General features: G+C 35.9%; 1 protein-coding gene across 3 annotated transcripts in view; it reads left to right on the top strand.

Annotated features, from left to right (window-relative positions):
• FCHSD2 (FCH and double SH3 domains 2) overlaps positions 1–16472 on the top strand; it is a 218251-nt gene that overhangs the window by 103966 nt on the left and 97813 nt on the right. For all 3 annotated transcript variants that reach the window (XM_081065005.1, XM_081065004.1, XM_081065006.1), the window contains 3 exons: positions 4743–4876; positions 8588–8642; positions 9529–9657. In XM_081065005.1, the coding sequence (XP_080921131.1) occupies positions 4743–4876; positions 8588–8642; positions 9529–9657 (318 nt within the window). The remainder of the gene's footprint in view (positions 1–4742; positions 4877–8587; positions 8643–9528; positions 9658–16472) is intronic.

The following is a 16472-nucleotide window of genomic DNA, read 5'->3' as shown; positions in this document are numbered from 1 at the left end:
TGAAGAAGACCCAAATTACTCTGACTTGAAATAGTTCTCTTGGGTGGTAAAAAACATTTGGTTGTGGATTTACTGAATGCTAGGGAAGAAAGGATCACAAAAGATCTCATCAGTGTGTACATAGGCTATCTCTAATATTGTTTGGTAAACAGTGTCTTAGATACTTATGTAAAGTGGAAAAAGAAAGTAGGAATAGAATGAACCAGAATTTCTGATGAGATTTTTGATTCTACCAAAAAACTGTTAGAACTGACAGATGAATTTAGTAAAGTAGCAGGATTTAAAATTAATATTCAGAAATCAGTTACATTTGTATGTACCAATAGCGAACTATCAGAAAGAGAAACTAAGAAAACAATTCCATTTACAATTGCATCAAAAAATAAAATAAAATGCTTAGGAATAAATTTAACCAAGGAAGTAAAAGACCTGTACTCAGAAAATTATAAGACGTTGAAGAGAGAAATGAAAAAAGATACAAATAAATGGAAACATATACCATGCTCATGGATAGGAAGAATTAATATAGTTCAAATGTCCATACTACCTAAAGCAATATACAGATTCAACACAATCCCTATCAAAATACCAATGACATTTTTCGCAGAACTAGAACAAGTAATCCTAAAATTTATATGGAACTACAAAAGACCCGGAATAGCCACGGCAATCCTGAGATATAAGGACAAAGCGGGAGGTATCATACTAGCCGACATCAAATCATACTACAAGGATATAGTAATCAAAACAGCATGGTATTGATATAAAAACAGACGCGTAGATCAATGGAACAGAAGAGAGAACCCAGAAATAAATCCATGCCTATATGGTCACTTAATCTATGACAAAGGAAGCAGGAATTTACATTGGTGTAAAGACAGTCTATTTAATAAACGGTGCTGGAAAAACTAGCGATACATGCAAAAAAATAAAACTGGACCACCTTCTTATGCCATATACAAGAATAAACTCAAAATGGATTAAAGACTTAAATGTGAGCTCCAAAACCATGAAACTCCTGGAAGAAAGTATAGAAAGTAAACGTGCCGACATTACCCTTAGCAACATTTTTTTTTTATATAGCTCCTCAGGCAAGGGAAACAAAAGATAAAGTAAACACATGGGACTACATCAAACTGAAAGTTTTTTTCACCAAAATATTTTTAGAGATATGAACTATCACAAAATGCAACTGCTATTGTAGCACATATAGAAAATAATTTATTTAATAGCTTTTTATAGATGAAAATGAGTTAAGAAATCCTCATAAGCTGTTTCAGGACTAAATAGAGCTGTCTTCTTTAAAGAGTAAGGATATAAGGAATGAGTGACTGTGTGTGTGTGTGTGTGTGTGTGTGTGTGTATGTGCTCATGTAGAGGTACCCATGGTGTTCATTTTATGTGGCTATAATGAGACCCTATCCACATGGTTTGCAATCCCCAGGAAAACCTTTGACCTACTGTGTTTAGTTTCCTCTCAAAATGCTCAATACGCAGACTCTTCCAGTGCATGTGCGTCACCCCGGGATCCTTGGGCTTCCCTTCGTTGGTTAGTTTTTTAAAGGCCAAACTCCAATGTTTTAGATGAACATTTTGGATATGGATGCCTTACACATGACTCCTCCTTAAACATTCATCCCGTTTTCCCATTAAACACAGTGTATCTTTCAGACCATGTCCCATTGGTTTCTTAATATCTAATTGTAGCCTTGGAGCCCTCCCTCAACTCTTCCCACCTGCAAACATAGTATTATTGGAACGTTTATCACTTCTCTATGGGAGTGTCAGGTTGTCATGGTATTAGTTATTAAACAAGAGCTTTGTATGTGATAAGGACTATTAAAAATTAAGGAGAAAGATTTTTCTGTAAGATGAAGCTTACTATTTTGGTATGTCTTTACAGTGAAATGTTATTCAGCCATAAAAAGGAATGAAGAATTAATACATGATATAACATAGATGAACCCTGAAAACAGTATGCTAGGTGAAAGAAATAAGACATATAAGGCCACATATTATACGATTCCATTTTTACGAAATGTCCAGAATAGGAAATTCACAGAGACAAAAAGTAGATTAGTGGTTGCCAAGGGCTATGGGTATGGTGAAATGGGGAGGGACTGCTAATTAGTGTGGGTTTCTTTTTAGGGTGATAAACATGTTTTGAATTAGATAGTAGTGATGGTTATACAGCCTTGTAAACACACTAAAAACCACTGAGTTGTACACGTTAAAAAGGTGAATTTTGTGGTAAGCGAACTATATGTCAATTTCTTTAAAGCTTACCATGTTAGGGTAAAGTATCTCTATATGAGACATTAAAAACATGGTTATCACAAAATGAGTACCACTATAACCAGTTACATTGTAAATGATATCATCACTTCCTCACTCTATGACTTTGGATAAGTTATTTAACCTCTTTAAGTCTGTTTCCTCATCTTAAAAAGGAACTAATAATATGAATACTTTTATCACTGTCATTTCAAGCACTAAATGTGATAATACCTATAAAAGTGCTAAGCATAGGGCATTGTATGTGTGCAAAGCCCATAGGGAGTCTCATTAAATGTAACTAAATATCAGGCTCATGATTATCATGGACCACATCTGGCATGAGGTTTACTTAGAAGGGCATTAGTACAGGGGACACAGTTAACCAGCAGGGTGGCATCCAGCATTAGTAGAATTAGTTCTTCCACTAGTATAAGACTGGGTCTTATATTAATTTTTGCTCCCAAAGATGCATTAGAGCTGATTGTGTGACCTAGGTCTTATTTTCAGGGAAACGTGGTACCTCAGTCTACACCCCCAGGTGACAGATCTGGGGCGAGAGAATGAGACTCACATGTGCAGGCGTAGCCACAGGCCCTAAAGGAGACTAAAATCTTTTATTACAACTCTGTAGACAGCTTCCAAGGTCTTGCAAAGCACACACCCAGATGCAGGAATTACAAGCCCAAAGCCAAGGCTTTTCCATCAGATATTTGTAGTTCACCTGCCTTTTCTCCCAAATTAGTGCCATTTGCCTATCATGATTCATATGCAATGTTGCCGAATAACACAGTTGACTTTGTGTCTTCATCAGATTTCTTTTGAAACACAAACCTAAAGTTCCGGTTTTCATGCAGGTTGGAAAGAGGTGCTTTTTTAAAGCCCTTTATTCATAGCCTGATACTAAGTGCTCAATACATGTACCCATAGGGAACCTTCCAGATCTCTCACTTCTGTAAAGTAGTCCCTTTCTTAATACCTAACAATTTCTCGGAAACTCTCCTGTATGTCACATGGCTGAGTGTATTTGTGCTTTATCCCTGCTCTTCTTATTTCCTTGCTGTTGTACTCCACACTGTTCAGCGTGAAACAACTAGTCCCTTACCAACATTTCTTCCTGCTTTGCTGAGGTTTTGTCAGTCTCCACCAAGCACTGACTATGCTGTTCTAAGCTCAGAGGTTTTCTGATGGGAGCTGCCCTGAACTGACCTCAGGCTCGTCAAACTTTTCAGTGGTATGTTTCAAAACAGGAAAATTATTCCCCTTTGAATATCTAGAAGGATCCCAAAGCAGTGTTACTTGGGCCCTAATATAAGAGTTTATTGATTAAACATTGTTTTGAGTCATGTTTATCCCTTCTCCTAGAAATTACTTGTGTATTCAAAGAGTTGAGATGGGAGTAGTTTTGAGTAATAATTATTATGTAGTACCGAGGTTTCTTGCTTCTCTCCATCTTGGCTTATCCTGTCAGACTTCTCAAGATTTCACTCCTTCTTCCCTAGTGGTGAATCCTTCAGTACCCTTCGCACCATCAGTTCCCCAAACATATGAGGTATGATAAAAAAATACGGCGAATGTTTAAATTAAAAAATTTATTACAGTTAAAGACACATTACCATTATTCCTCCTCAAAATACTTCCCTCGCTTCGAACACACTTATCCCATCATTCTTGCCACTTTCTGAAGCAGTTCTGGAAGTCCTCTTTCATGAGTGTCTTTAGTTACACTGTCGTGGCTGCCTCGATGTCCTGAATCGATTCAAAATGTTTACTTTTCATGGTCATTTTGACTTTGGGGAAGAGCCAGAAGTTGCACGGTGCCAGATGCAGTGAATAAGGTGGACGAGGACACACTGTAATGTTCTTATTTGATAGAAATGCTGTACCAGAAGCGATGTGTGACACAGAGCATTGTCATGATGGAGGATGATTTATGGCACACTTTAAAATACACCTCTCAACTGTAGTAGCTCACACCCTACTGACTGCACCGAACAAGTAGAAACTGTTACTAGGTTCAGTGCCGCTTCCCATATTGAAGATCCCTGCCTTTCCCTTGGATGGCACTCGGCTGCAGCATTCACCATAGTTTTAGATCACACCTCGTATATAGAGACTTTACTAATATTATGAAGAAACACAGAATTGCTTTATTCTTTTGCCTTCATTGCTATGACATCTCCAATAGTTAGAGCATTTTCATTGTTGCTCTTCTTGTGCCCTATCGTAATGTCAGTCATCAGCACTCAGGTTATTTCTCAAAGCAAAGTTGTTCCCAAACTGTGACACTATTTCATACATTACTTGAAATTGGAGTACCAGCTATTCATTGGATTTTAATTTGCAATTTGATGGAGGCTAAACGTGCTGATTCCTCTCCTGGGTTTCCATCCTGAGTGCATAGTGCAAACTCTATTTCTGTAAGCTTGAAAACTAAAATCATAATAATTGCACTTTGTATTTTACAGTGTGTGGACCAGTTGACAAAGATCCAAACTGAATTACAAGAGACAGTGAAAGATTTAGCTAAAGGCAAAAAGAAGTACTTTGAGACTGAACAGATGGCTCACGCGGTACGAGAGAAAGCTGACATCGAGGCAAAGTATGTGTTTTAGCATTTCTGAAAAAGTGATCATGCAAATAAATGTTATTTTTGCCACTGCTTTGTTTTCTGTTAATTCAGACTCATTCTTAGCTTATATTGGTTTCATCTGACCTGTTATGTACTTTAGATCAAAATTTTCTTTTATATTAGCTGACTTTATTTAAACTAATATAGCAAAATAAGATTTGATCAGTTTTCACATTAAATTGAATTCTCAGAAGGAAAGATGACAAATGAACATTGTATTGAAAGCCTAGCAAAGGTCTCGTTAAAGTTGCTATGGTGTCTAATATCATTTTTTTTTCGTGCTAGACTCTGAATCAGTGGTAGTAGGAAATCCCTGATGCTCTCCCTGCATGCCATTGAAGGACCATGGACACATCAAGTGAAAGAGCACTGACCTCAGTATAGAAACCCCGCCCCAGGCGCAATTTTTCTCTTATGTGAAATTCTAATATATATACTTTTCTATGTGTGCTTTAACAACTGTGTGAATTTTACTTTCTGTATTTGTGATTTACAAATCCTTTATTTTGAGAATAATTAGGAAAAGAAGGAACTGGCAGTTGGTAATGGAAAGAGATAATAAAACAAGCAGTAGAGATTTCTGCAATGATAACTCAAGGAACGATAAAAAGTTTTTGAGAAAAAATAAACCTGTGTTATAGAATGGGATTCTGAAGAGGTCTGTGAGGAGAGCTAAGACTACCATGTTTTACCGAAAATAAGACCTAGCTGGACAATCAGCTCTAATGCATCTTTTGGAGCAAAAATTAATATAAGACAGGGTCTTTATATTATAGTAAAATAAGACCAGGTCTTTATTAATTTTTGCTCCAAAAGGTGCATTAGAGCTGATTGTCCGGCTAGGTCTTATTTTCGGGAAAACATGGTAATTCATTGAGCTCACTGATGCAAAATCAAGGAGTCTGAACTAGTCATGAAATCAGAAAGGCTATGAACACTTCTACAGACTAGCAAGAATTGGGAAGTGTCTTCTAATGTGTTTTTTATCTGCAAGAAATTAAGCAATCTCATAAGCATTTTGTAACAATTTAGGGACTTCTAGAAAGTTTATTTAGTATCCAGGGTTGCTAAATGAATGCTCATAAAGTACTTACGTTACTGGACAATATATTTAATATTACTCTTAATTTAGTGTATCGTCTTTATTTTTGTGAGCATGCAAATATTTCCTGTACTTTCATAGAATGAATGAACTCATGTTTCCAATAAGACCCAGAGTTTTTAGATTAGGTGATCTTCATTGGGAATGTCCTGTTGTGATGGTTTTCAGGAACTTGCTTGTTAAAACTCTCGGGGATTCTAGAACAGAGAGTTGACAGATTTGTAGGACATCTACAAATCTGCTTTAGCCAGGGCCCACAGGGTGAAAATGAGGACAGCTGCAGGGCTGTTCCTGGGAAGTGAGGATTTGACAGGGTCTGATTCACAGATGCTGATTGCAAGGAACTGCCTTCTATTGTAATGTGGCTCAAATTCAAAGGAGATACAGCAAAGTGGACATTTTAGTTCAGTGTGTAACTATTCTGGAAAATTAATTCAACTACAGAGTAAGAAATGCTTCTTTATCTTTCACTCACTCACTGTTTACTGAATAATTATATTGGGTACTGTGGGTACAGAAATGAATAAGATAATTTTGTGCCCTCAGGAATTTTAAAGCCCGGAATCAATGTGTTTAAAACTAACTTTATGATTAGTTTATTCGTAGTAAACTCAAAAAAATTAAGTGCCTAAGGTCACTCACCTAGTAACTAATTTATTTGCAATAGTTGTATGAAAGCACGTAAGCATAGAAAATAGATTAATTTTGCCTGCTGAAAAAGGGAACTTTATAGAAGAAGTGATGTTTGGACAGAGTTTTGAAGAATGAGTATGATTTTTCAAAGTAGAGATCAGAAGGAAGAAGAAGGAAAAACTGACATAGTTTTGATAGATGATTTGACATGTGGTGAGATGTGAACATTGAGAGAGAGCATAGAGGGAAGGGGGATACAATTTGAAGGGAAGGGTGAGCTCCATTTTGGATATGTAGGTTCTGAAAAACCCGTGGGACAATGGGGTCAATCTATTTGGTAGTTGGTAGGAAGTCATATAACTGACTCTCAGGTGAAAATTTGGGCCTACAGTTCTCACTTTGAAGGTCAGTTGCCTTTCAGATGATAGTTATGGGGATAAAATCATATATAAAATGAGATGTGAAGTTAAGTTTGGATCCCTAAGTAACATTAACATTTGGAAAGTAGATGAGGAAGAGGAGTATGTAGTATATAGTTCATCATTTGTATATATCTTAATGCTTCTGCGCAGTATGATTCTGTCTATTACTAATACCTACTTCAGTGCCACACGAGAATTATATGAGCTTAACAAATGAAGCAGAAGCCAGAAACTTAAAACCTTATATTGGAAAATCCAAGTGCAACTCAGACTATTTGGGTAATGACTATGAAAAAAAGAATTGAGAATACCCCAAACACAGTCTTTCTAAACCCTGAACAGGCCCTCTCAGATTTTAAAGTCTGTGGCCTTTGCTTTTCTAGATCAAAATGAGTATCAGTCTAACAAAAACAAATACCCCATGAATATGAATGTGGCGAGGAAGAAATGACAGGAATATTTTGGACCCAATTTTTTTAAACAGTGGAGAAGTAGTTGGATGCAAATGTATACATCCCTGAGGGTTTCTCACTTAGAAAGATGAGAGCCTGCTTTTGCTATCCTCCTTACATTTGTTCTGCAGAAACTGGCTTGCTCTGTCTTCAGTCCCACGTGGTCTGCAACTTTACTTCATATTATGACGTAGCTGCCAGCACATGCATTAAATTCTCCCATGACATTCACCATGACACTGCAGTCAAGAAAAACATTGCAGCTTCAGAATTCACTAGTCATGGGAGTGTTGGTTGTTCCTTAACATTTTTCTGTTGACTCACTCCTTTATGGTTATCTCTAGTTGTTTGGATACCAATATATTTTTACTACTGATTGTTATATTATGGTCCCCTCCCATACTGAAAAGGATTGAGGGAAATAATGACACCAAATTGGGAGAAGATTAAATAGAAAAAAAATCATATGGAACAGAAAGTCCAAGGACTTTCTCACTACATTCTGAACACTATATTAAAAGTAGAGAGGGCACACAGGCAGGTACCCAAAAAGAACTTTTAATAGGAGAAATAATGGAAATAAGGACTTTCCAGAGCCTGGTCAATATCATACTGTAGGTTGTATTACTGGCATTGTCACAGACTATTGCACATGGCCCTGAAAGACTGCCAATCTTTGCCTCCATAGGTTGGTTATCCCTGGGCTTCTTTAAGCTTGCTTGCAGGAAATAAAGTGTATGTAATTGTTACGATACGGGAATAACTGATAGTTTGATGACTCTTGTTTATTAGGAAATACCAATGTATTGGATTTGTCAAATTGTATTTTTGTCATTCAGGATATTTTTATTTTATTTATACCAATGTTTCCTGTTTCACCAGAATACTAAATTCTTCCTGTAGTAAAGGAGAATAATCATTGCTCTTCCTTTTCCATTTTTTAATTCTCTTGTAGAATAGTGTTGTGGAAACTGGTAACTTTCTAAAAATTTAGTAATTATAATATTTAATCATTTTATTATGATATAATATGACAATTTTATTAACCATAATTTTCTGTTTTTTATTATAGATCTAAACTTAGTCTTTTTCAATCAAGAATCAGTTTGCAGAAGGCAAGTGTAAAGGTGAGTTTTTGAAAACTGTATTTCACAATTGAGAAACTTACCTTATTTTTTAAAAAAATTTTGTTTTGAGTGTGGAGGTCAATTGTTTTTAATTAATTCAGAGAAGCATTTTAAAGTCATTCACTTAGGAAAAAACTTTCCTTCTCAGTTCATGGGAATTTTCACCCAGTTGTCAGCTCTTTGGATAGTGCTTGTTTCTCAAGATAGCTTTACAGATAGGTTTTTATACCTTATCTGCTTAGGTAGCCTTATGTCTTTAACTCTTATTCCAAGAAAGTTAGTCCATGGGCTTTTAAAAAACTCTAAAAAATTTATTTCATTCAGATTTACACCTTGAGCAAATATTGTGGGCCAGATGCAAGTGAGTTTTTCTTGTGGGACCCTCAAGCTGTGGAGTACTTAATACATAATAAGTACTTAATAAGTAAGTTTAGTGACCTGCCTTTGGCTACCAGGTTGTCAGTGAGCTGCACTTGTTGTGACATGTTAGTAGTGCTGAATTTTTAAAAACGGTTTTCTAACTCCAACAGATTTACCCGTGTCTTTGATGATAATGATTAGATACTTAATTTGGGAACCTTTATTTTCCTACCTGGATAAAATCAGCAAAATATTTGAAGTTCTCTAAAAAGCTGTGGCTGTATGTTAAGTATAAATAACAAATATTTGAAAGCACTCTTACCATGTGTAATAACAGTTTCTAGTCACTGTTTATTTAATTACTCAATAGTGTTGAATAATTTTTATATGCATATTAATGTTTCTCTATGGTTACATTTACTCTTACTGAAGAGCCATTAACTGCCAACTAAGAGAGGTGTCCTCTTATGTTTTGCAGTGTGGTATTAGTTTGCACTAATTTTTTCTCTCTTTTACTATGTTTTAGTTAAAAGCCCGGCGATCTGAGTGTAACTCCAAAGCTACCCACGCAAGGAATGATTATCTTCTTACATTAGCAGCTGCAAATGCACACCAGGATCGCTACTATCAAACAGATTTAGTTAACATTATGAAGGTAATAAAGGCTTAATATCTGTGGTAATTTTGTTTCATTAAAGACAAAAGCAATTGATGAGTTGAGTGTTGGGTATATGGGATTGAGTCTGTAGAATAGCACCAGGCTACTTTACATTCCATTGGAACATACTTGATATTATTTGGCTAATCACCTCTGTTTCAGGTAATTCTTAAATAATTTTTTGTGTAAGAAAATGTTTAAAGCCAAATCACAGTAAAGGATTGTATTATTTCCTAGCAGTGGCAGATATTTACTGTACAGGGGTTATCAATATATGATATTAGATAAGATTGTTTTTTAAACACTTAGATTTTTTTTTAAATGTATAATGTTAGTTTCAGGTGTACAAAACAATGCAATAGTTAGACATTTCACCCCTCACAAAATGATAATCCCCCTCCCCCAATGTATTGTCCCTCTGACATTGTATATATCTATTACAATTCCGTTGACTCTATTCCCTATGCTGTACTCCATATCCCTTGACTATATATATATTAAATTATAGTTGACATACAATATTATTCAGCTTCAGCTTCAGGTGTACAGTGCAGTGGTCAAGCATATATACCGTCCATGAAGTTGTCTCCCTAATAAGACATGTGCCCATCTGACCCCCAGCAAAATCTTTACATTATTGATTATATTCCCCGAACTGTCTTTCATATCCCCATGGCAATATTGTAGTTACCAATTTATGCTGTCTAATCCCTTCTCTTTCTCCCTCATCCCTACTGCCCTCCCTTCTAGGAACCATCAGTTTTTCCTCTATATCTCTGAGACTGTTTATGTTTACTTCGCTCCTTTATTCAGTTCTTTTAGATTCCACATATAAGTGGGATCATATGGCATTTGTCTTTCTCCGACTGACTTATTTCACTTAGCATAGTGTTCTCTGGGAACATCCATATTGTTGCAAATGGTAAGATTTCATTCTTCTTTATAGCCAAATAATACTCCATTGTATTAATGTACCAAAGTTTCTGAATCCAGTCGTCTGCCGATGGGTATTTCAGTTGTTTCCAAGTCTTGGCTATTGTGTATAGTGCTGCAATAAACATAGAGTTGCATATATTTTTTCAAATTAGCGTCTTGGATTTCTCTGGATAGATACCTAAGAGTGGAATTGCTGGATCATAAGGTAGTTCCATTTCCAGTTTTTTGAGATACCTCCATACTGATTTCGATAGTGGCTGCATCAATCTGCAATCCCACCAAACAGTGCACCAAGGTTTCCTTTTCTCCACAACCTCGCCAGCACTTGTTGTTTGTTGATTTATTGATAATAGCTATTCTGACCGGAGTGAGGTGCTATCTCATTGTGGTTTTTATTTGCATTTCTCTAATGATTAGTGAGGTTGAGCATTTTTTCATATGTCTGTTGGCCATCTGTATGTCCTCTTTAGAGAAATGTCCCTTCATGTCCTCTGCCCATTTTTTAATTGGGTTGCTTGTTTTTTTGGTGTTGGGCTGAATGAGTTTTATAAATTTTGGATATTAACCCCTTAACAGATGTATCATTGACAAATATCTCTCCTAATAAGTAGGTGGCCTTTTTGTTTTATTGATGGTCTCCTTTGCTGTGAAAAAACTTTTAAGTTTGATGTAATCCCATATATTTATTTTTTCTTTTACTTCCCTTGCCCAAGGGGATATATCAGTAAAAATATTACTCAGGGTAATGTCTGCAAATTTACTCTATATTTTCTTCTACGAGTTTTATGGTTTCAGGTCTTACATTTAAGTCTTTAATCCATTTTGGATTTGTTCTCGTATATGGTGTAAGGAGGTGGTCCAGTTTCATTTTTTAGCATGTGTCAGTCCAGTTTTCCCAGCACCGTTTATTAAATAGACTGTCTTTACCCCAATATAAATTCTTGCTTCCATTATCATAGATTAAATGACCATATAGGCATGGATTTATTTCTGGGCTCTCTCTTCTGTTCCATTGATCTGTGTCTGTTTTTATGCTAGTACCGTACTGTTTTGATTACTATAGCCTTGTAGTATGATTTGATGTCAGGTAGCGTGATACCTCCCACTTTGTTTTTATTTCTCAAGATTGCCGTGGCTATTCAGGGTCTTTTATGGTTCCGTATAAATTTTAGGGTTATATGTTCTATTTCTAAGAAAAATATCATTGGTAGTGCATTGAATCTATATATTGCCTTAGGTAGTATTGACATTTTAATTATATTAATTCTTCCTATCCATGAACATGGTATGTGTTTCCATTTATTCATATCTTCTTTGATTTCTCTCTTCAGTGTCTTGTAATTTTCTGAGTACAGGTCTTTTACTTCTTTGGTTAAATTTATTGTTTTTGAAGCAATTGTAAATGGGATTTATTTCTTGTTTTCTCCCTCTGATAGTTTATTATTGGTGTATACAAATGCAACTGATATCTGAATATTAATTTTGTATCCTACTACTTTACCAACTTTGTTTATTAGTTCTAATAGTTTTTTGGTGAAGTCTTTTGGGTTCTCTATATCTAGTATCATGTCTTCTGTGTATAAAGACAATTGTAATTCCTCCTTACCAATTTGGATGCCTTTTATTTCTTTTTCTTGTCTGATTGCTGTGGGTAGAACTTCTAGAACTATGTTGAATAAAAGTGGTGAAAGTGGGCATCCTTGTCTTGTTCCTGATCTTTAGGGAAAAGGTTTTAGCCTTTCTCTGTTGAGTAAGATGTTAGCTGTGGGTTTATTATATATGGTCTTTATTATGTTGAGATATGATCCTTCTAGTCCCAGTTTGCTAAGAGTTTTTATCATAAATGGCTACTGGATTTTGTCAAATGCTTTTTCTGCATCTCTTGATATGATCTTGTGATTTTTGTTTTCATTTTGTTAGTGTGGTGTACCATGTTAATTGATTTGAAGATATTGAACCAAACTTGCATACCAGGAATGATTCCCACTTGATCGTGGTGTATGATCTTTTTAATGTGTTGCTGAATTCGGTTTGCTAGTATTTTGTTGAGGATTTATGCATCTATGTTCATTAGGGATATCGGCCTATATTTTTCTTTTTTTGTAATGTCTTTGTCTGGTTTCGGGATCAGAGTAATAGTGGCCTTGTAAAATGTGCTTGAGAGCCTACCCTCTTTCTGGATTTTTTGGAATAGTTTGAGGAGAACAGGTGTTCATTCTTTTTTGAAAGTTTTATAAAATTCAGCTGTGAAGCCATCTGGTCCAGCTCTTTTGCTTGTTGTGAGCTTGTTGATTACTGATTCAATTTCTTTGGTAGTAATCAGTCTGTTCAGAGTTTCTGTTTCTTCTTGATTTAGTCTTGGAAGATTGTATGCTTCTAGAAATTTATCCATTTCTTCCAGATTGTCTAATTTGTTGGCATATAGTTGCTCATAGTATTTTCTTAAAGTTTTTTGTATTTCTGTGGTATCTGTTGTCACTTCTCTTTCATTTCTGATTTTATTAATTTGGATCCTCTCTTTTTCTTGGTGAGTCTGGCTAAAGGTTTGTCGATTTTGTTTAAAAAGATTAGATTTTAAAAATTTTATTTTTAATTGATAGGTAAACTTGTGCATTAGTATTTTATGATTTTGAAGAGCCTACGGAAAAATGAGAAAATGTCTATTAGTTATATGATAATGGCTGCACCTTGGTATCACTTAGAAGTGTAGATACATTGGATTACAATTTCTTGTGTACCCAAAGTTGGTCTTGGTCTTGCCCTGTTTATACACTATATGTATCTTTGACTTTCACTGCAGTAAAGTTAAAACGGGTGGAGGAGACCTTTTAACCTGCTGCTAGGTATCCCCTTGTTGCTGGTAGACAAGTTCCACTTTGAATTGTATCTCATTCTCTTTTGTCTTTTCAAGAACCCAAGCATTTGATTATTCTGTCTTTCTCTTATATTTTTAACCCTTCCCTCTCAAATGTATTGTCTTTAATGACTATCAGATATATTGCTTTCAGTGAATTGCTTGCTTTATGTATCAGAGGTTTTGAGAATGAAGATGCAACAGGAGTGGGTGCTGTTTTTTCTGTAGTGGCTTTGGGAAAGCAATAAACTCTGTCCAGAAACTACAAGTTCTTTCCTTGAGAGTACAGACGGGATAATTCCTGGGACTTTTAGGGAAAAATGGGAGTGATGGAGAGAGATAAACTGGACTAACAGTATCCCATTGCAAATTTTTGTCTTTTGTGTTCACTGCCTGAAATCCCCTTTACCTAACTTCTATCCTATTCTAACCTGCTGGTTAGAATACAGGTGATGAGAGAGACAAGGGATTGTTTTGACATCCCAGATGAGAATTTTGCATACATTTTCCCATAAAATGTTGGACCTAGCAGTTTAGGCATGTAAGTATCTTATTAGGTGTTATGTAGTGCATCAGACTTACAAGAACCAACTGGAGACTTGGTAGTACAACTTGCGTTTAAGATTGTGATTCCTTACATACTCTCTACTATTAAATCAAAGCTGTTAACTGTATTTTTTTCTTTTTTGAATACTTTAGAATGAGCATTATATTATTTTAAGCAATAGCAAAAGCAAAGGCTTCATTTTTTAAAAATTGAATGTACAGCCAAGAAAGACTTCTTACTTGAAACCCTATGGCCTTTGATAAACCGGGAAAGGTACAGTATTATTTGGGGATCTGCCCTCTGCCAAAAACAAAGGAACTTAATGGGTCTGGTCAGCTCTCAGATTATGTATCCCTGAACTTACTTTGAAGTCCTCATGCATGTATCTGATCAACATTTGGGTGGGTTATGCTTCAGATTACTCATTTCATGAAACATTATAGAGTACTCAAAGGGTAAAAATAGAGGCAGGAGTCCTTCCTCTTCCTTAAAAATAGGAAAATGTATTTTAATTTTCATGTTGTGTGTGTTAATTCATTTTTTTCTTTATGCTAATTGTATAATCTGTAATACTGATTACCCATCAATCATGTTGTTATCTACTTAGCAAGTTTTTGTCATTGAATTGACAGTTACCCTTTAGTGCCTTTCTTAGAAATGTCTATTTTATGAATTGTTTTTAAGGATATAATGCTCTGGCTAGATTCTTTTCAAAAAAATTATATAAATAGCTTGGAAGCAGATTTAATTCATTGACTTAATCATACATGTACACATTTAATAGTCACTTACAGTGTGGTAGCTACTGGGCTGGACTTTGGAAAGAAGCAAAGATGAGTAAGATGCTCTCCTTATCCTCAAAGAGCTAAATGTGGAAAAAGAGAGAGAGAGAGAGAGAGAGAGAGAGAGAAATGATTACAAATTAGAATAATCGAATCACTTACTGCTAGAGGACCATGGTTAGTAACAATAATAACTGTCTCTTTTTTTTTTTTAAAGATTTTATTGGGGAAGGGGAACAGGACTTTATTGGGGAACAGTGTGTACTTCCAGGACTTTTTTCCAAGTGAAGTTTTTGTCCTTTCAATCTTAGTTGTGGAGGGTGCTGTTCAGCTTAAAGTTGTTGTCCTTTCAATCTTAGTTGTGGAGGGCACAGCTCAGCTCCAGGTCCAGTTGCTGTATCTAGTTGCAGGGGGCACAGCCCACCATCCTTGTGGGACCATCCTTGTGGGAGTCGAACCGGCAACCTTGTGGTTGAGAGGATGCGCTCCAACCAACTGAGCCATCCTGGATCTCAGCTCAAGGTGCCGTGTTCAATCTTAATTGCTCAAGGTGCCGTTTTCAATCTTAGTTGCAGGGGGCGCTGTCCACAATCCCTTGTGGGACTTGAGGAATCGAACTGGCAACCTTGTGGTTGAGAGCCCAGTGGCCCATGTGGGAATCGAACCGGCAGCCTTCGGAGTTAGGAGCACGGAGCTCCAACCACCTGAGCCACTGGGCCGGCCCCCGCTATTTCTCTTTTTTTTTTTTTTTTTTTTTTTGATTGCTTGTATTACTCTGACATTATCTTATTCACTTTAGGCATATTGTCCTTTTTCATTTTCTTCTGGTTAGAGTTCATAGTTAATTATTTAAATAATACTCTAGCCTATAAATAAAATGAAATCCCAACTCTGGATGAACCTAGATAATCTCTTTCTCTGTACTTGGACCTGTAGCCAAGTACTGCTGAAGCAAATCTTTCAACAGAGCAGATTCATGATCATAAATTAATATGGAACCCACCTCAAATGGACCCTCAACACTACTCAGATATCCTACTGTATTTCTTTCCCTACTATTTTTACAATTTTTTCAATTTTTCCCCTTTTCCTTAAATATCAAATTTACCCTTTTTCTTTCACATTTAGCAAGTGACCTTTCTTCCTAATTTACAGAAAAAATAGAAACCATTAAAAGGGAACTCCATTATTGTTCCATTACCTACCTTCACCTGTGTTCAAGACTCCTCCAAGGAGTTTCAATAGAGTTATTCTTTCTTTCTAAAGATGGTCTTTTCACCTTAGCTTTGGATCATATCTCATGTCTTCCTGCCTTCTCAGAATCAAACCAGTTGATTATTTTTCTCCTTATATTTTCTGGACATTCCATTTTTAGGTTAACAGTTGATGGAACTTAAGTGGTGATCACCCTTATGTCTGTCTTGTGCTACCCTCCTCTAGTCTGGAGTAATTGGCCTCTGCATCCGATGCAATGCCGTTATTCTGAGATCTTCCTGTGCCTCTTTCCTATGTTGGATTTCCACTGTTACGTGTCATATGTCTTCTTTTTTCTTAGTTTACTCTGTTCTTTGGTGGAATACCTTATTGAGGAAGTTGGCATGGGAGTTAAGTTGTTTGAGATACTATGTTTATGAAAATGTCATTATTCTTCGCTCATACTTGGGTGTAGAATTAAAGGTTGAAAACCATTTTT

The sequence above is a fragment of the Rhinolophus hipposideros genome (genome assembly GCF_964194185.1).
Source record: "Rhinolophus hipposideros genome assembly, chromosome: 10".
Taxonomy (NCBI): domain Eukaryota; kingdom Metazoa; phylum Chordata; class Mammalia; order Chiroptera; family Rhinolophidae; genus Rhinolophus; species Rhinolophus hipposideros.
This window is presented reverse-complemented; position numbering and strand designations above follow the sequence as displayed.